The following is a 20,827-nucleotide window of genomic DNA, read 5'->3' as shown; positions in this document are numbered from 1 at the left end:
AACAGGCGCAGCTCATTACAATTCAAAGTTGGGACATTTAGTTAAAGGTCGTGTAAAGAGTTGGCACTCGAATGGGCGTTAACTTTCTTAATACCCTGGGTTATTGAGCGCCTTACACTGGTATTTAAAACGCAGAGCATGTTAAAGGTGGCGTCGATAGGACTTGTATTTGAAGCGTCAACGTCAGGCTATAAATATTATATAAGTGTGTCACCTTTATCCAGGTGCTGCTATTAAGCCAATTAATTCCATTTGAAATTGCCGAAAATTAAATATTTTGTTGGAGTTAAACTTGTTTTTCGGTGTAACGGAAATGGGTAAGAAGGGATCAGTTAGAGGGATACCCAACGTCTCATTATATTGCTACCCAAAGTCTTAAAACTACGTTGTATTTATATAAAAACCCCTAAATTGAGATTAAGAAAATGATTATAGTACACATTTAAATCACGCCCGCACCACATGGTTTAGTTTGGCATTAATCTGTCAACAACCCAGTTCTGAACCATGATAAAAAATACATGTTAAAGTTTGTAATGGCCTTATAATTAAACAATGCACTGGGTGTGTCTAAACAATGTCTATTATTAGTAGATATTAAAATCTTTTTTCCAGGGGCAATTTATCTTGGCTGGCTGCCAGGGTTGTGGTATCCTCCCTAAAACTAGTTAAAAACTACTAACTAGGACCTATTTGAAGCTACACTTTAAAGGAGAATAATATTGGTTCATCAGTAAGCAAGACTTGTTAGTTGATTATTGTGTTTTCATGTTTAGAAATGAGATACTAATAAATATCTAATAGTTCTTCATTATTAGGTAGGTAAGTTTTTACATAATAAATTACCCTACCCCCCCCCCCCCCAAATAAAAAAGCTTGGACGCCCTTGGTTGAGGGGAAATTTTCACTTTGAAATGTTTGTCAGAATCACATTCTCTTTTCCCTGCCTGTATCAAGGTTTAGAAAATTTTTGATAATTTGTAGTCATGCATATGTCCCATTTTCTCAATCTCTCATTTAAAGTTATTGTTGGTGTGGATACACTTACTCTTTAACCTGGGCATGACTATAGGTATGCCTGTATATCCTTAGACTTATAAAAAAAAATGATCACAAGTTCCTCGGTAGATTTTTTAGCATTAATTGTCAAAATCAATTTAAAATTTTGTTAGCATTATTTATTGCACTTATGAAAATAACTGACAATCTTAATTTATTAAGAAGTAAGTTTTTTTGTTTGTAGCTTAAAATTTGAATAACTACTGAACCAATTTAGTTCTCCATTTTTTGTAAGCTTTAGGTTTTGCGATGGTTTTAATAAATTTGATTGCTAAGTTTAAATCTTAACATTACTTTAGGGTATTTTTTGTTTACCCTACCCCGTTTATGCAGAGCGCCTGCGGCGTAGCCGATAGTACTGATATAAAATGAAATAAAATTTATTTTTCACAAAACGATAAATACATAATGATAAAAGCACATTTCTATAAAATTTAAACAAAGTAAAGAGAACTGAGCAAAGTTATAAAAAGGGTAACAAATCTTGATGTTAGCATCTCTTGGCAAGATCTGAAATAACAAATAGGAGTTAGCAAGAAAAGTTGGGCATGAGCGCGTTACACTGTAATCCAAGACACGAAGTATGTTCAAGGTGACGTAGAGAGGAGTAGTCCCCGAAGCGTTAACTCGCCTACTGAAGTAATCGTAAGTAATTTGCGCCGAGTGCTCATTCTTTTCCAGGGGCGATTGAATTTAAGAGGGTGTAGGTGTAGGTAGAGTGCATGAGAACCTTATTAGGTCAGTGTCTAGAACCTTCGCTGACCACACAATGAAAACTATACAAATTGTTAACTTTAAAATAATTTCTCTTACTTCCAACCAACTTATATAAATACTAGCGGTTACGCCCCTAGAAGCATCTAGGGGTACTAAAGGTAGGAGGGGGAAAAGTCGACCTCATCCCATATTTTAAATTTTTGTTCAAAAGATTATGAAAATATTCATTTGAGGGGGGGGGGTGAAGACAACCTCCCTAAAAATAGTTTAAAACCTTCCCAGGACCTATAAGAAGCTTCACTGTAAATGAGAACAATATCGGTTCAGCGGTTAGCGAGATCTTTCGGGACAGACAAAAAACACTTACTACTTTATATACTAGAATATGAAGTTACCCCTATATCCCTGACTAGAAATGAGCTGCTAATGAATAAATCATACCTCTCATTCCTAACTTTTAAACTGTTCAAATATTAACAAGAAAAATATTGTTTTCACAAAATTGAGCTTATTGTAAAATGTTAAATTAAGAATGTAAGTATAAAGAATCCTTTGTTTAGAAGCGCAGATACTCTATACAAAAATATATATTCTCACACCATCATGAAAGTTAGGAAAGATTAAAAATATCCAATATATTTTAAACTTCAAATGACAAAGCTTTACCTTAATTTATTTGACTCAGAGAACACTGTTACCCTAAATTATAAAGTTTATGATTATCACAAATTTTGATAGTTTCACTGAAAATGAAAATTGAGTTTAGGTGTGCTTGATATTTACTTTAGGCCAGGTTTTATTGTGTACATGGTCGGTGACCGCAGGTATAGGCCTCAAAGAGTTATAATTCTCTGCAGCTATTAGGCATAGAGAAAAAACTACGCTCTTCTTATTTTTAAGTTAAAAAATAAGAGCAGGCGGTACTGTGTTCATTGGGCACTTTGAGGGAAAGCATCGACATAAAAAAAACAATAATTTCAAAGTCAACTTAAATTTTTAAATTTTTAAATTTTTAATTACCTGACAGAAGCTGAATCAGCCATTTGTGGACTGCAGGTGTAAACAGCACTCTCATTCAACTGTAATCTGTAACATATTCAAATACTAAAAAGTTTCCTTTGTTGTCTTATTAACTAGAAGTAAGTGATCTTAGGGCTTTCTTAACTACTGAGATAGAGGGTAAATTACTCTGGTTCCAGTTTTATGTACCAGATCTCTCAAAAGTTGGCTTAAAATGTTTGAATCTGGATTGATTTGTACAAACCTACAGTGTCAAAAATTTTTCCAGCGTAATTAAAAAAGGAATAACCTGTTTGTCAAAATTCCATCCATCCATTGTCTTATCCCTACAAATGGTTGAATAAAATACCTTGTAATTGTTAATTTACTGGAAGAAGATCTTAATCTCCTCTCTTCTTCTAGAAGAACACCGCCACGGTGTTGATGAAAGTCAAGGGCAACTTCACCAATAAACCTAAAAAAAAATAAACAAATTTAGAAATATAATCAAATGTCCTATGGTTTATATTAGATTTTATCAATCTTTTTATGTAAGATTTTTTTTCAAATGGACAATTATATCACATTTAATCTAAACTGAAAAAAGTTGACCAAAAGCAATTTTTATTATATTTACTTTTATTAATCTAAAACTTAATATTGAGAAACATAGACGGAGTAATCTTCACAACCAATATCAGACATTTCCCTTTTAATTTGATTTACAGAAACACACATGGATGGTCTAACATTTAAATTTTGAATAGTAGCCCTGCTAATAGAAACCTCTCTTTGCATAGCTTATTTGAATGAATACACTAACATTATCAGGGAGGTAGTGGACATTGGGATGTAAATTACGCTGATACCCAAAGTTGTATAACTGTGTAATTTTATTATGTAGCTTTAAAAACTTCTTTCATTGAATTTTGATAGGTTAGTTCATAACTAGTAATGTCTAAATGTTTCAACCAATAATTTTAATTTGCAGGTGGGGTAATCTTCTTTACCATCAGTGAGGATGTATATCAATTTAAAGTCTTATCCCTGAAGATCCTAGAATATTATAAAGAAAAATGTAAAAGTAAACAACAACAAAAACCTTTGTGGAAAAACAAATATTGGAATAAAATTCTTATAACATGAATATTTTCTTTTCTCTATGTCTTGATAAAATAGAGGAACTTGCATAGGCATGTGAAAGAGGATTGAAATGACAATACAATTAACAACCTTGTTGAAAAATTTATTGGTGGTGAATTTTGGACACCTGAAGGATTGTGTACAACCCAAACATAGTACAATGTTTTGAAGCCAACGTATGATGGACTGTATCAGCCAACAATTTTTAATTGGGGTATAAAGTTTAATCATTTAAAGCTTAATCCTTATCATTATTGTATATGTAAGTATGGGTATGTTAAATTTTACCCCTTTGATAAAATTCTGTACATGCCCCTAGGTGAGAAAGCATTCATATTTCCCACTAAATTTATCTTTTTATCTAAACCTAACTAAAGCATGAAATAAAAACAAAGAGAGAGGTTAAAATAACATTTGCTTAACATGTAAGCCGCACACTAAAAAGTAAATTCATTTATAAGCTTCAGGATATATTTCATTTTAAAATTTTATCTTTGAATCTGATATATCTTAAATTAGGTACAGGGTAGCTCTGAAGAGTTGGGTCATACAAGATATTGGCACCCGCAGGTTAAGCGCTCCCCTCAGAAGTTGGGTACAAATAAAAAAAGATTTTCCCACATTATTTTAATGTTATTTAAAAAAAAAGGATGGTTCCTCGCTCGCTTGGCATTTTGGGAGAAAGCAACGAACATAAATTTGTCAGAGGGGGTTGGGGGGGGGGGGGGGGGGGAGGGTATAAATGTTAAGTTATGTACTTTTCTTTGACAATTTTTTTCAAGGGTAAGACAATATTTTTATAACTGTTATACAAGCAAAATGAAACAAGTCCCAGGCGGTTTCCGACAAAGTGTAAAGTCCAGCATAGACACTCTTTTTAAAGCGAAGCTTTTCTATAATTAGGATCGGCCCATCCGTCCGTAACGATTAGCTGTTTTCGTTAAATTATACATGTTAGAGTTGTCCTATCAATTTTAAAGAGAATTAGCTAATAGGAAAAAAATTAACTCTCAATCTCTACCTTTCTAAATTAAAATTTGATTCGATAGTTGAGAGAAGGGAATCTCCTAATGCGAAGAGTGTTATAATATGTACAATTTATTATTATATCTAATGTCCCTTTAATTATCCATTCTGTGGAATGTGTCCGACCCAATATACCAATTATATCCAATTACTCCTACAAGTAAACACGACACAAGTCTCTGCCAAAATAGCAGGCGAAGTTTTGTACACAAGTTGTAGTTCTTAGTCAATGATTCAAATATTTCTTTTGGTAAATTTTAAAAAAAACGACCCATTTAATTACTGTACTATCAATTTGATGGGATTATAGATAAAATAAACTTTACCAAAATACCAAATATTGGCTTTGTTACCTTGTTTAGTCGTTTAAAAAGTTTTTTTTTAAGTTTTGAAGCCCTTTGAATGCCATGTAAAACTATTTGTGTCTAAATGACTCAACTTTAGCGTCTTAACGTTGATTTTCCAATGCAACTTTTGGAACCAAAATCTATATTTAAAGCCCCCAACCCCCAACCCCCCGTTATTTAAAGTTAATCTTTATAAAGTTGTAAAAGAACAATAATAAAACAATTGCAGATTGTTGTCTTTCCGCATACGAAGGCTTACATCGATTCTGGGATAAGGTGTTTTTATCTTTAAACATATTTTATCGAAAATTCTGTATAAATTGCAGTACATCTGTAAACTTTTGTCGTTATAATGGAATTAATGAAAAAAGTGCCTAGCTTACATATTTTCGACATTATGACTACATATTCATAATAACATTATAATCAAACAATTTATTAATAGAGTACATAAGAATTATTGTTTGGGCATCTTTATATCATACTAGCGGCTACGCCCCCTAGAGGCCTCTAGGGGCACTTGAGGAGGGGGGGGGGGGAGAAATTAAATTTTATAACCATTTTTTTTTATTTCACACTTAAGAGAAGAAAAAAAAATTTTCGGGGAAAACATTTTTTTTAGGGGGGGAGGAGAGGCTGACGTTCCCCCCCATTTTTATTTTTTTAAAAAATAAATTAATTCTTTTTTCGGGGGGGGGGGGGTTTCTAGGGGTTATTTTCTTGAGCTCTTTGGAGGTTGGTGATACCCTCCCCAAAAATAGTTATAAACCTTCCCAGGACCTATGGTTCAGCAGTTAGCGTGGTCCTTCGGTACAGACAAACAGACAGACATCTTGTTACTTTATAATAAGTGTCCTGGTGAGCACTAATAACCCTCCCTAATTTCAAATTTCGTTTTAAATATGGAGCACTCTGTGTGAAAGCAATCCAAATTTTTTACCATTACGAATCTTTTTTTTCTCGAAAGTGAAGCTGAGTAGGTGAAATGCCTTGGCCAATGAACAGGTGCAACTAATTTCCGTGCATAGTTTTGACAATAAAAAATATGAATTCTTTTCAATTTAAGATGTAAGAAAGATTATATTTGAAGATAAGCTGAACATTCTAAAATATATTTGCCATGTGAATCCAGGGGGCGGAGCATAGCAATATAAAAGACATTTACCATGTGAACCCAGGGGGCGGAGCATAACAATATAAAATATATTTACCATGTGAACCCAGGGGGCGGAGCATAGCAATATAAAATATATTTACCGTGTGAACCCAGGGGGCGGAGCATAGCAATATAAAATATATTTACCGTGTGAACCCAGGGGGCGGAGCATAGCAATATAAAATATATTTACCGTGTGAACCAAGGGGGCGGAGCTGAGCAATCTAAAAGATATTTACCGTGTGAACCCAGGGGGCGGAGCATAGCAATACAAAAGATATTTACCATGTGAACCCAGGGGGCGGAGCTTGATGCTCTGTTACCACACACTCCAAGGCAATATTTCCTCCTTCTAGCACTCTGAAATATAAAAATACATACTGACAAAGTGAATTATAGAGTTTAATTTATTTTTTAAATGGTGGGGGGGGGGGGGGGTCTGTGCTCGATTAACCACTTGAAGGAAACCCCGAATATTTTTCAGCATGAGCAAACCATTTATTTTGATAGGAAAAATAAGTTGAACTGTCTAAAACAATGATATTCTACCATTTTACCCAAATTAACTTTGGGAAAGAAGAACTTCAATTTTCCTTATCACATGGGAGTACGCTTAGAATACTAAAACATAAAACATAAATAGGATAAATTTAATTGGTTAAGGGACCCCATTTTAAATTTTGGTTATAAAAAGAAAGAAACTTTTATTTGGTTGGGAGTCCTTTTTTTCTAGGAAACCGCCACTTCCCAAAAATAGTTATAAATATTCCAAGCTACATTGTAAAGGAGAACCAAATAGGTTCAGCGGCTAGAGAGATTCTTCGGTACAAACAAAATGACAGATAATTAGACATCCTGTTACTGTTATATACGGATATCTGTCTTCTAAATAGTACATAACATAGGTCTAATGAAAATTTAAAATTAAATAAAATTTCTCTATTTTTAACCTCACAAATTTTTAATGTTCAATTAATTTGATAAGGTGAAAGAAAACACATTTAATTGATTTCATAAACGTTGTTGAAAATGGTACTTTCTGCTCCTATGAGGGCAAGAGTCATTAATGACAAAACTTATACATAGTAAGTTGTCATTACTTTAGGACATGGGTTCTTAACGTATAAAACAATGGGCATTAAATTGATGTACTTAACCAATTATGAGAATTACCCATTCTAAAGATGAAAATTAGTTGTTGTTAGAAAACAAAATTGTTTTTTTTCTTTGGATGTCAGTTTATTTACTGGCTAATGTCCCCTCCCCCCTACATAGAACTAAAGGTTTCGGTAAATGCAGATTTCTACCGCTAACTTAGATTAGGTTACTTATTGGATATTTTTATAAAGAATTGTAATCAAATGGTTCATTTACTATTAAAATATGAGTATTAGGTTTTAAAGTAAACAATGTATTTTTAATACTTAGATAAAATTAACAGGATGTGTGTCTGTCTCGTGTACCGAAGTATTTTACTAACCGATGGACTTAGGTTCTCTTTTACAGTGAAGCTTCTCATAGATCCTTTTCTAAGAGAAATCGCACAAAGAAAAAAATACCTCCTAATATTTTTTTTACTTTAAAAAAACTCAAATGTAAAGTGTGTTATATACTCTTAACACGCCTTCCACCTTCCTTAAAAGCCCCTGGAGGCCTATACGGGCGCAACCACTAGTTTCTTAGTATTATATTGTTAGTAATCATGTACTCTATGCTTTATTTTTGTGATAAACATTTATTTTGTATCTTTCTAGAGGATACAGGGATTAGTAATAGTCAATTGGTCACAAAAAACCTCCCTACCAAAATTAAAGAAAAATTCTAAGGGTTTTCACGGACATAATAGGAAGGTATTTAATAACTATTAATCTATCCCCAGACACCGTGAATATCTGAGACATTCACGATATTGTTTTTCTTTTGTTCAGTGATTACTTGTAACTAATTTGATTCCAGGAGTAATCAGTCAGGTAAAGGCATGGATTACTTTGTATTAGGCAAGTTTATTTTTTATTGTTTGTATTTGAAAAACATTCCAATTTTTTTTAATAACGATATTTCGTTTAACTTTCTATCATACGCAGGGAGAAAGGGAACATTAAACTGTAAATTACAAGTTATCCAATGTTTTTGATCTTGTTTACTTGTTGCTTTAAAAAGTTATGGTAGTTTGATTAATTAAATTTTAATTGGTTGGTTCCAAACTAGTTGTGTCTTAACTTTTCAACCTATATTTCTATCTGTACAAATAGTAATAATGTTTATACATATTGAAGAAGTATATCAATTAATCATTCATTGTCTTATACCTCAAGATCCCTGGTTCGTTATTAACTGAATTGTCCTTAATTATTTTACTCATATATACGGGTGCGCCTCATATCTAGGGACTTTTTAAAAACGGCCATAGCTTCAAAACTACTTGACCAATCAGGACGTTTGACCCCACTATAAAAAGCTTAGGTAATGAACTTTTAGCACAAAAAAATCTTTGGGCGAAGATGGGCTCCTACAAGACAGATTCGAAGTGCGCTGGTGGTATAATCTGGATTCTTAACTAGGGCCCACTAAATAGGACCTCAGCCCATCTGTAGATGGGCTAGAGTTATGAAACTTGCTGGGGATACTGTTAGATACATAAGTAAGACACTAGAAAAGACTACAGCTCTTTATCTAAAATGGCTTGGCTTTAGTACTCCGGCAAAGTGAAACGTGGCAGATTTAGAGATGTCAAAAACGTCAAAAATCGTGTAAAATCGTGAAAATTTCTCGTTTCTCGACGTCAGAGACCCATATGGAACTTAAAACTCATTTTAGACTATGAATTGCGCTGACAACCCTAGATGAATCTTCCTGCCATTTCCAAAAAGGTATAGAACGTCGTTCTAGCTCAACTGTGGTCCAAATAAGAGCCTCCGTGTCAAAGGGTAGCTTAAAAGTTGGGTGAATTTGGATCCTGCGGTTACTCACATTCCTAAGGAAATGGGGCCTCCCAGCAGCCCGATCTTAATTCAATGGACTTTTGGACCTTGAGCTACTTTGAAGCATGCACCAATAGACGTACCCATACCATAAAGACCTCCCTCATTGCCACTATCAAGGAGAACTTCGCCAGCTTGGACAGTTACATTCTGACCTTGGCCTGCCGGCGGTTGAGGAGGCGGGTAGAGGCGGTGATTGATGCTGGCGGCGATTTATTCAATGATCTAATAGTCATATACCTAATTTGCTCCCCAGTTTTTAAAATTTAATAAAAATTGACGATTTCATGTTCATTTGTTTACAATTTAGAAAAAGTCCCTAGATATGTGGCACACCCTGTAATATAGATTTAATTCAGCCTAAATTTCTAGAATAATTATAATATTTTAAGAAGACTCTTATTTAAAAATGATTGTAAATACAGAATATAAAAACAAATATTCTCCCGATATTTATAGTAACTCTACTATAAAAATCCATTCCTCCAACTACCTAATAATGGAAAACAATAAGATTTTTATTAACACTCTGCTCAGGTTTGTCTCGCTCTATTCTTTCTCTTCATGGGCATGCACAGAAAATAATATTCCATCCTAGTAGGGATGGCGGGACTAACAGGTATGCAAATCTATACTTAAATAATAATTCATGAAATGTATTTCTTTAAACCAAGGTTTAAAATTATTAGAAATTGGATTCCGTAACATACGATACATTTTTTCCGTTAAATTTTTGGTCAAGCAATTGTCAAAAATAAATATTTTTATCAAAATATGCTTAATCCTAGAGCTAAATGGACAGTTCTTACTTGTCCCCCCCCCCCCCAGTATACGTTTGCCGGTGTACAAATAAGTATAACATCGAGTTTAGGAAGTTGACCTCTATATAAAATGGAATCATTTCAATAGGCATGTTTATTTCCATATCTTCAATATCCAGTAACCCAGGGATTTTTTTTAGATATAAGACAATATAAGATAAATTGGTATAATTCCCATTCCCCAGTGATCATGAACAAGATTACCCCTTTCTTTTATTAAAATTATTGTTTTAAAAGTTGAGTTTGGAACTAACCCCCCATAAAACTTAATTAAGTACCCAAAGTTTTGAGCAAGCGACAATATATAAAATGGGTACCAGTGTAATTGTTAGTCCAATTATCAAACCTAACTTCTATGTAAATTTTCATAATTATGTAGTTGACAGTAGTTGAAAAATATAAAAATAAGACCAACTTAGTTTGAAAACTGCTACAATGTATGTAAGTAAATGATAACTCTTGACTTGTTAAATTAATTTATCTAGGATTCAAAAGCCTATGAAAACGATTATATAAACAAAAACACAAAGAAGAAGTCAATAGGATCATTATTGAATGGTATAGATGCAGAAAAAAACTGTTTTATAACTGTATCTTGACATAAAGTATACTATTCACAGTTTACTGTAAGCTTTCTGACATAAAAAAAGTTCCAAAAAATCCCTGAAAAAGTACTTTTAGGTTTCAGATTTGTTTCAGGAAAATTAAGAAAAGTAAAGTTTTGCTGGTCTGAATAGGAATTATTTTTAAAAGGTTGGGGTTAAGCTGCTTTTCAGATTCCATCTTCTTTCTGAAGTAAAGCCCTAATTCGTTCATAAAATTGAAATTATCTAGAGCCGAAAGACAGTATTATTTCAACTTCTAACTAGATTTGTGAATGGTGAAGAGCTAAAATTCAAAATTTGTTAACAAAAATAGACATGAATATTTTATTGTTCTAGTTCGTCCTCCAGTGAACTGTGTATTATAAGATGGAATGACAAACAAAGTTCTGCTCTGTAAGATATAAAAACAATATTTTTATATTGCACACAACTCTCATTAATTATTTCCAGAACGAAAACACATATTGGGAAAATGTAGTAATCTAATAAATGGATACAAAAATAGCTATGGATGTAATAGCTTTATAAATATTTTATTTTTTCTTCCCATTTACATGTTACAATAATATGTTTTTTGTTTATAAATTTTATTATCAGCAAAACTTCTGTAAGAGTCTAGGTTTTGGTAAGTTAGTTGTGGCATAAACAAAGCTACCTGACTTCTGGAGGCGCCAGAATTTCTGTTCTCTGCCTTCTTGGATTTTGCTGCCAGCCTCCCTACAACAAATAAAGATAATTATTACACAGAACATGAAAATGTACTATGATTTTCAATGTAAAAATGTCATTAAATAAGGCATATTTATCAACAATTCTTAAAGCAAACAAAGACATATTTTTTTTATTTTTTAAAACAAATATATCTGCAATAAACCAATGCTTGTTAAAAGTGTTAACCTGTAAAGCAAGAGCAGGAACATCTTGTGAAGTCTGTCCAGTGTCTGCCACTCTTACATCCAGGTTTACACTTCTGGATAGCTTAGGTTCTGTATTCACCTAATAGACATTTGTAAATCACATAAAATTTTATAAAATAGAGTTTGCATGTATAGAATGTAAAATGTAAGATCTCATTAGTGGAAAAAACTATGGCTTTAAGGCTTTTGCTATATAATAACTTAATTTCTTTATTTACTTAACCCTTTACAGTCGGGCCCCTTGCCGCACCTTAATCTCAGTTCCTATTAGAGCTAGAGGGCTATTTTTTTGTGCAAGTCCCCTATATGATAATGAATTTCCGACCTTTTATAAGTCTAAGTCAATTTTCGCTTCCTTCACCCTTTTATTTAACAACCTTTGTTTTTAGGTCTTGTTTTACTTAAAAATTTCAAACGGCTGTAATTTTCTTATTTTTGAAGCTAGAAGAACAATTTTTCCCAGATAATGTTTATCTTTGTGTGAATTTTACATTAGAAATATTAAAATATAAATTTCAGCGGCCGCAGCTGTACTTGGCAGCTGACAGTTGCCGCAGTCGGCGGTTGGCAGGAAAACTGCGGCGGATCTTTATAAAATTTTAATACGTTATGTAGACATGTGAGAAAAGCTTAAGTTTAAAATTTGAAGTCTCTAAGTCAAAAATTGCGGCCACAGAAGCCTTTTAAAGATTTCTGGAGACCTGGAGGACCAGGCCCTGCAGGATCATACCTGGAACCTGAAAGTGACTTGAACACCTGTATTTCATATAAGGATGTACTACTAGAGGATATTTTAGTAATTTGGTATGATAAAATGCTTTGTTGTTTTAGTCCAAAAAATATTTTTGTTCTTTACCTGGATGACCCTGCCAGAAAAAACCGGATGGGGGAAGCGTTCAAGGCCCCCCCCCCTCCCCCCCGACCGTTAAGGGTTAAGGTTCAAACATTTTCTAAAATTTTATACAATAAAGTTTAAGCAGATAGATTGTAACATTTAGTTATCTGACCAGTATAAGCTATTCTTATTTCAAAATTTATGCTTCGTTATAGTTTAAGTTCTGTAGAAAATTTTATAAAATAGATTAAGCATAGTTAGATGGTAACTTTTTAATCATACTACTGCAACTATTTATCCAAATTTATGCAGTGGATTAAATTTTGTTTATACTCAAAATCATTTAAAATTAGAAATGTTTGTCATTATTAAAATTACAAAAATGATGTTCAAATTATATAAATTGTGAATATTTTATACTTTTTGGTAACTATATTTGAAACCTTTAAAATCAATATTTGGAAACCATATACCAACCCAAGTATATACATACATATGTTGGATTAAAAGTTTAAAATGCCTTTTGTAATGCTGTTTTTCATTGTAAAATCAAACATTCCAAACATTGATTATTTCATATTTAAGGTGCCTATTAATTAACACTAACAAATTATACTGTTATATAAAAGTGAAAAAAGTGATAAGAAGATATTTAAAAGGGAATTTTAAAGATTGTATTTGCACAAAGTATTTACAGTATTTCAATTAATATTTGAATTTAAAATATTAAATTACTAACCATTAATTAAAATTAGTAATATGATTAGTCTGCATTTCATACTTTATTTTCAACAAGACGCACTAAGATATTTAAAATATTGAAAAATTAATCGTAAATTTTATTATTGTAAAACCATATTTTATTTTTCTCATATGAAAGATTATGTAACTGTACCAAAGAAATACATCAAAGGCTGTAAATTTTTTAAGGTGTTGTTTTCTATAGATAGTACACTCATGTGAATGTATTTCTATAAATGTTAGATAACAATGTATATATCTCCTAATAATGTTTTCAAAAAAATCTATTTTAAACGGAACAGTTAGTCAAAAGTAGGATGTTATTCTAACTGAATAGTTATGAGGATTTTGAAAATATCCAAAAAAGTTCTACAAAATACAGTAAGAGGTTGAAATTTGATATTTTCAATTATGATATCATTCAAATTTTCAATACACCTGACATTCATAGATACCAGAATCTTCTAACTGAAGGTTTGTGATCTGCAGATTCCAGTCTGGAGACCCAAATGAATGTAACAGCTTCAACCTAAAATACTTTAAATTTAGGACAAGATTATGTTCTTCTAGTAGACTATCCCTATCTCTGTTTAAAGAAAAAAAAAACCTATTGTTGTTGCTTCTAAAACATTAGAGTAAAACACTAGAGGGAGAAAGGGTAAAATAACAGTATCTCCCCATCGCAACCGTCTTGTGCAACCTTTCTATTGGGTCATTAAAAATCAACCAATGGTATCGCTTATATTACACAGCTAAGTAGCAGAAAATTATTTAGAAGCAGACAAAAGAGGTCTTTGAAAAATGAAGGGAGGTCGTTGTCTGTATATTTATCTATACTATAGATCTGTTTCTAAAACATAATATCTTTTCTAAAGTACATGAGAGATTCTAGAATAAAGTTTGTCTACAAATTTTAAGTGGATTAATGTATAATTCATATTTAACGTGGATGATACCAGCCCATTCTTTAAAATTTAATACAATACATTTTTTAGTATAGAATTTTCACAAAAATATTAAATTCTTTTGAATTTTCATATAATCTCGGTTAGATATAAATCTACTTCAAATAGTGACGTAAATTTGTTGATAAATATATTGAGTGAGTTTGTAAATGACATTTATTTCCTTAAATTGAACTAATATGTAATACATGAACAAGCTCCTATATGAAAGTAAAAGAATTGAGGCTAATGTTATAAAATACATTTTCTATAAAATATTTTCTTAAAATCTTTAAATAATTCTGTTTAAAAGGACAAGTTAAAGATGCTTCATAAGAAAGATTTTAATTTTAGAAGATTACATCCTTCATTTTTTTTCTACATGCAACAAATATAAAAATATTTAAGCATAAATTATGCTTATTATTTGATGAATACCTAAACATACTTTTTCCACTTAACTTTATAATCAATGTTTAGGTTGCCATTACCTTGCCTATTCAGTTATAATTTTTAACAAATTCATTTGAGCAGAAAGGAAACTTTAAATATGCATCAAATAAATGCATTGTGTAGGTCACAAGTCATTAGCATGCATATATTGTATACATCTATGCAATCAAGTGTCCATTTGGGTTTCTTAAACATTTTTCATTCTCTTGTTTTAATGTTTCTTTTGCAAGACAAACAGGCTTAGATGTTCAACAACCCAAATTTTGTGATTTGCACTGTAAATGGAAATAATATAACATTTTTTATAGAATATTTTTTACGCGTCATTTTATTATAAATATAAATTTTGAAAAAAATTAGATACCTACAGGGTGTTCCGCGAAAACTATTTTTTAAAATGCTTATTACTCCCATAACATTAAAGCTATCTTTCTAAAACAAAAATTATTTGGAAACCTACTACTGACCGTTTTGGGGGATTATGTTAAAAATCCACAAAATATACAAGGTAAAATCTACGGGGTAGTACAAAACAAGTTAATTTAATTGAATTTATGACTGACTCCTAAGAAAATATTAGCATAAATATAAATTAAACTTGAGCATTACCTATTTAGATTTAAAATAGTGTAAGCTTAAGAAAAGTAATCTAAACTTCTATTGAGCTATTTCTAATACTATTGCTCAAATAAACAAATTTGTCACAATTTAAAAAGTTCATTTCAAATTTTGATAAACTATAGATTGAAAGTTTTATTGAACCATTGATTTCTAATTTATAATATTTTTTTTTTTTAATTTAGTTGTGTTCTAACACTATTCTGAACACTTTTTAAAGGAGTCTTTAGGTAGCAAGTAAAATTTAAAAGCTTTAAACTGCAAAATAGCTGTTAAAGTTACTGTTAATTATGGCAATGATTACAAAAAAGAAAAATAGGGCAATGATTACAAAAAAGAAAAATAGTAAAATTTAAATTATATTATTTGATTTAAAACATTGCACATTGGGGTAAGAAGGGGCATCAATTCACCACCCCCAAATCAAGTTTTAAACATTCTATGAGTATTATCATACCCAATGTACATCAGATTTCAAAGGAATCGTAAAAATATGCTTTTCAAGTAAGCATTCTAATGCATGGAAGTCAAGAAATGCAAAAATTTTCTTACAGAAAAAGGCATACTTTTTGTGTTTCACCAACAATTTTAAAAGTATTATAAAATCTCTTAGAATTAACGTAATTAGACAAAATAACTTTTGATGAGTCATGCATTACATATATTTTGACACTATAAAAGAAAAAAACACAAATTGAAGAAATTAGTCCTAAATAATTCTAGTTGAAGTCAAGATTTTAGTTTTTTTTTGTTTGTTTTTTAATCAACTTTTAAGATCACAGTAAGAGGAAACATGTTTTCGCCGGGTGTCGCCGGCTAAAAAAACGATATTTGATTACCCAAAGACATATTTTAATCGCCAGTACTGGTTTCACTTACCCCCCTGCGCCCCCGTAGGGGTTTTTAGTCCGTTTTCTGAACGTAAGTGCACGAAAAGTTTGTAAGAAAAGGCGTTTAAATGCACTTTTAAAGTCAAAACTTAAGATATAATTCAAATAAATAAAAGACACAAAAACATAGACATATTGGGAAATATTTATTCTCACTTAGAATTAAAGTTAATAATAAGTATTTTCAAGTTCTATTCCACTAAATGATGGGAAGGAGAGGGGGGGGGGCTAAACCTAAATCTAAACTTCTTTATGTTTGATGTTTTAATGTAACTAAATAATCGTTTCTATAGATTATTACATATATCAGGGATCTAAAGGGATAAGACAAAGGTCAATAAATTGTTGTACATCCCCAATGATAATACACAAAATTACCCCTTGTGTAGATTAAAGTTAGTAGTTAAAACGTTTGAACACACAACTGTAAAACTTTTGGGACTAGTGTTATAAACAGCCCAATGTCCCCTACCTCACTGCGGAAAGGTAAAGTAAATATGCAAATAACGTGAGGTTCTTATAATCATTCTAAATTGGAATTAGCAAGTAGTCTATCTGTCTGTCTATTGGTAATGCTTTGTTTTTAAATTATGTAGTTACATGGTATTCATGTTTAATGTCAGCAGTTTTATTTAGAAAGGGAGGGGACTGTTAATTACACTAGTCCCCAACCTTCAAAGTTTTATAATAACGTTTTTATATTCGTTAGCATAAGAACTTCCGGAAATTTAATTGATTTTTTATTGGTTGGTTCATTAAGATAAGTGTCAAAACTTTTCAACCACTAATTGTCATCTACAGACAAATAATTTTGTAATATAATTCATTAAATATGTATCAATATTGGGGATGTACATATTAATCGGTTATTGTTTTGTTCCTTAGATCCCTAGGTGTTAATTTATAATACAAAGTATCTTGATGTCTGTTTGTCTGTCCGCCCATCTCTTAAGATCTCGCTAACCACTAAACAGATTGAATTCTACTCTTCAGGTAATATATCTACTGGTCCTGTGGTTGTTTAAAGCTCTTTTTCAAAAATAAAAATCCTCCTCAATTTTTTCATATTTCTATAATTAGGGTTGGTCCGTCCGTACGTCTGGTACAGATAGCTCTTTTACTTAACTTAAACAGGCTAGAACTGTCCTATCGATCTCAAACTTTTCATGCTGATTTCTACAACAGTTAGGTACGACTTAGAAAGCACAGCAACTCTATAATCGTTACCAGAAAGTCCGTACATCCATTTATAACAAGCTGATTTTTACTTTTTTGACAACAAATAATGGTTTTGAATGTTACAAATATCCTATTCATCTGATTTTTTGAATTCTGATTCCTATTTCAATAAGGAATAATGTTATAAGCGAAGCAACTCTATAATCAAGTCCTAAAAACGTCAGTATGTCCTTAAACAGTAACATGTATTTAATCAGTTTTAATTACAATTTTGTATAGACATGCATTGATATTCAGTTCTGACACTTCACAAGTGTTAATGTTTGTTTGTCCTTCCTTTTCAGAGCTTCGCTTCTTTCATGGATGTTGTCATCCTTGTTTAATTACCTCTTGGGGCAAATCCCCTAGAGGCTAGGAGCGAAGCCGCTAGTATTCATATGAACAGTAAACAAGAATCATAATATCATTATAAATATAGATATTAGTTAATAAAAATTTATGTTAATCATGCCCACATTTATAATGGATTTATTAAACATAAAAATAAAGTGAAACTTGTAGCTTGCTAAAATAAGGATCCCCATCCACCCCCTTTACACCATCCCCTCCCCTCCTACTGAAATGAATTACATGACCCCAAATTTGACACTTTGAACACTAAAATCGGACTACAATTGACATAGTTACACTTTTAAGTGCCCAAAAAGCTAGTGATAGGGTAGCTGCGCTACTAAAAAGTTCTCATATTGCTCTGATAACCAAAACCCCTAATTAGACGATTTAAACACGAAATTCAAGATAGTTGATGGATAGATAGATGGATAGGTAGATGAATTGATATATGGATAGGTAGATGGATAAGTAAATGGATAGACAGATGGATAGATAGAGGGATAGATTGATGGATGGATAAATTGATAGTTGATGGATAAAGAGATGAATAGTTGATGGATAGATAGATGGATCGATATATATATGGATAGACAGATGGATAGATAGATGGATAGATAGATGGATAGATAGATGGATAGATAGATGGAAAGATAGATGGATAGATAGATGGATAGATAGATGGATAGATAGATGGATAGATAGATGGACAGATAGATCGATAGATAGATGGATAGATAGATGGATAGATAGATGGATAGATAGATGGATAGATAGATGGATAGATAGATGGATAGATAGATGGATAGATAGATGGATAGATAGATGGATAGGTAGATGGATAGATAGATGGATAGATAGATGGATAGATAGATGGATAGATAGATGGATAGATAGATGGATAGATAGATGGATAGATAGATGGATAGATAGATGGATAGATAGATGGATAGATAGATGGATAGATAGATGGATATATAGATGGATAGATAGATGGATAGATAGATGGATAGATAGATGGATAGGTAGATGGATAGATAGATGGATAGGTAGATGGATAGATATATGGATAGATAGATTGATATATTGATGGATAGATAGATGGATAGGGTAAGGGGGGGCTATTTTCGGGAGGGGTTAATCTGGTAATTTTCTATCTACCTTCATAAAATGACCTTTATCTCCATGTTTCTTTCAAATGACAGAAAAAAACATAAAAGCAAATTTGTTTGTTGTTAAATTACCTACAAAAAAGTATAAAATGAAATTTTTGTGAGATGAATTTTAAGGGTACTAAATAATTAAATCCCCTTTTTGGTTGATTTGCCCCAATGTGCATTGATTAGGAAAAAAGAATTTATAGTAATTTTTAAAATGAAAAGTGCTATAGGCCTTAATGTAAGAAATAGGTATTCAAGAAAACACTCATATAAATAGTTCATTGAACACGTCTTTTGAAGTTGAAATAGTCACCAACTTTAAAACTGCTTTTTAATTGCATGATCTTTCTCTAGAAATATTAAATATGTGTAGTATTTTTTCAAAACCTTTTTATTATAAGATTTTTAAGAAGCTTCCCAGCAAAACTTATAAGAGAAACCACTAACCAGGTTTATTTAATACTTAATAAATTAAGTTAAATATTTTTTTAAAATGTACTCTTTGTTCTATTAGATGCAAAAAAGGATGTATTTTATTTAGAAATTGCTAAAAAAAACTTGAAACGAACTATGAAACATGAATAGGAAAGGAACAAACCAATTTTGTTTGTACTGTATTGCCCCTGCTAGCAATGCAAAGAAGTCCCCATCCCTCGTTCTATTGTCATAGCCCTACCTGTTGCAATGTGATTAGGAAAACAATTTAAAAATGAAAAATGTGCCTTGTTTGCGTAGACAAAACAATTTCATAAAATCCTATTTTGAATAAATTAAGACCACCCTTCCCTTCCCTTCCTCCATCGCAAGTATGCTATACATTCATTATTAGAATATCAATATATGATTCATCCAAGTAGTAATACTTAATATTGGTAACAATATCGATGTAAATATCAGCTTAATAAAACCTTCCAGAGGGGAGACTTGTTATGTTCGCTGCTGACAGATTAGGAGATTTTACCCTTTTTTGCAAATGATTTAAGTATGTTTAGTTTATGCAAAAGGGGTTGGAAAAAATACAACTTTAAAAACAATTTACACCATATAGCAAAGTATTTTTAGGGGCACATACACTATATAACTAGGGCCAGGGTATGTTAATGCATCTGTCCATAAGTCACAACGTAAAATAATTCTTTAGCTTAAGAGGTTACTTGTTTTTTTTTTTGATTGGTTCTGTTAATAGTTTATTAAATTTTTGCTCTATCTTTATTTTTTGTTAAAATAATAGTTTACTGTTCTTTTATCCAAGCAATAGTGAATTTGCAAAGCTGCTCTAATTAAGGATACACATGTTCTTGTTGGAAGCACATAAACTTTTTAGTTAGGGGGTATGTGTCTATATCTATGTCACACTCTCTCCAATTCGTATGCCCACATACTATTACTCAAAGCGATTTCGGATAATGGAAAGAAAACAAAAGAGCGGGTTTCGTCGTATTTTCACAGTTGCTTTTGATAGGTTATTTTAGGTTAGGTAAATGTTAATTATAACCCCGCAGGATTAGGAAATAGGCCCCACAGGAGATAAGCTATTGTGTAAATACGACGAAACCCGCTACTTTGTTTTCTTTCTATGATCCACTATTTCTACCCTGTGACATTTTAAAACTGTCATATTGTTTAATGCAGTTTTATTCTAATAGTATACGAGTTAATTCTTATTTGCACTTGAAATTATGTCAACTTATTGCTGCATTTTATCAGGGATATGAATATGGAAGATAAGTTGTTTTGTAGTTAATGGCACCTTAGTATTATTTGCTGTAGATTTTGGGTGAAAAAGTTTGAACACTGCTATTTTGTACCAACCAATCAAGATTTAATGAAAGTGTACTGTCTTCTA

General features: G+C 31.6%; 1 protein-coding gene across 1 annotated transcript in view; it reads right to left on the bottom strand.

The window, feature by feature from the left end:
- Positions 1–1,423: 1,423 nt before the first annotated feature.
- LOC145311694 (netrin receptor DCC-like) overlaps positions 1,424–20,827 on the bottom strand; it is a 67,790-nt gene continuing 48,386 nt past the window's right edge. The window contains exons 7-14 of the mRNA XM_080150661.1: positions 13,786–13,876; positions 11,752–11,850; positions 11,510–11,571; positions 6,733–6,807; positions 3,146–3,250; positions 2,797–2,862; positions 2,443–2,475; positions 1,424–1,569 (exon numbers count right to left, since the gene is read on the bottom strand). Coding sequence (XP_080006787.1) covers positions 1,494–1,569; positions 2,443–2,475; positions 2,797–2,862; positions 3,146–3,250; positions 6,733–6,807; positions 11,510–11,571; positions 11,752–11,850; positions 13,786–13,876 — 607 coding nt within the window. The 3' untranslated portion in view covers positions 1,424–1,493. The remainder of the gene's footprint in view (positions 1,570–2,442; positions 2,476–2,796; positions 2,863–3,145; positions 3,251–6,732; positions 6,808–11,509; positions 11,572–11,751; positions 11,851–13,785; positions 13,877–20,827) is intronic.

Source organism: Acartia tonsa, chromosome 2, assembly GCF_053477335.1.
Source record: "Acartia tonsa isolate MP-2025a chromosome 2, ASM5347733v1, whole genome shotgun sequence".
Lineage (NCBI taxonomy): Eukaryota > Metazoa > Arthropoda > Copepoda > Calanoida > Acartiidae > Acartia > Acartia tonsa.
Note: the sequence above shows the minus strand (reverse complement) of the source record. Positions and strands in the feature narration are given on the sequence as shown.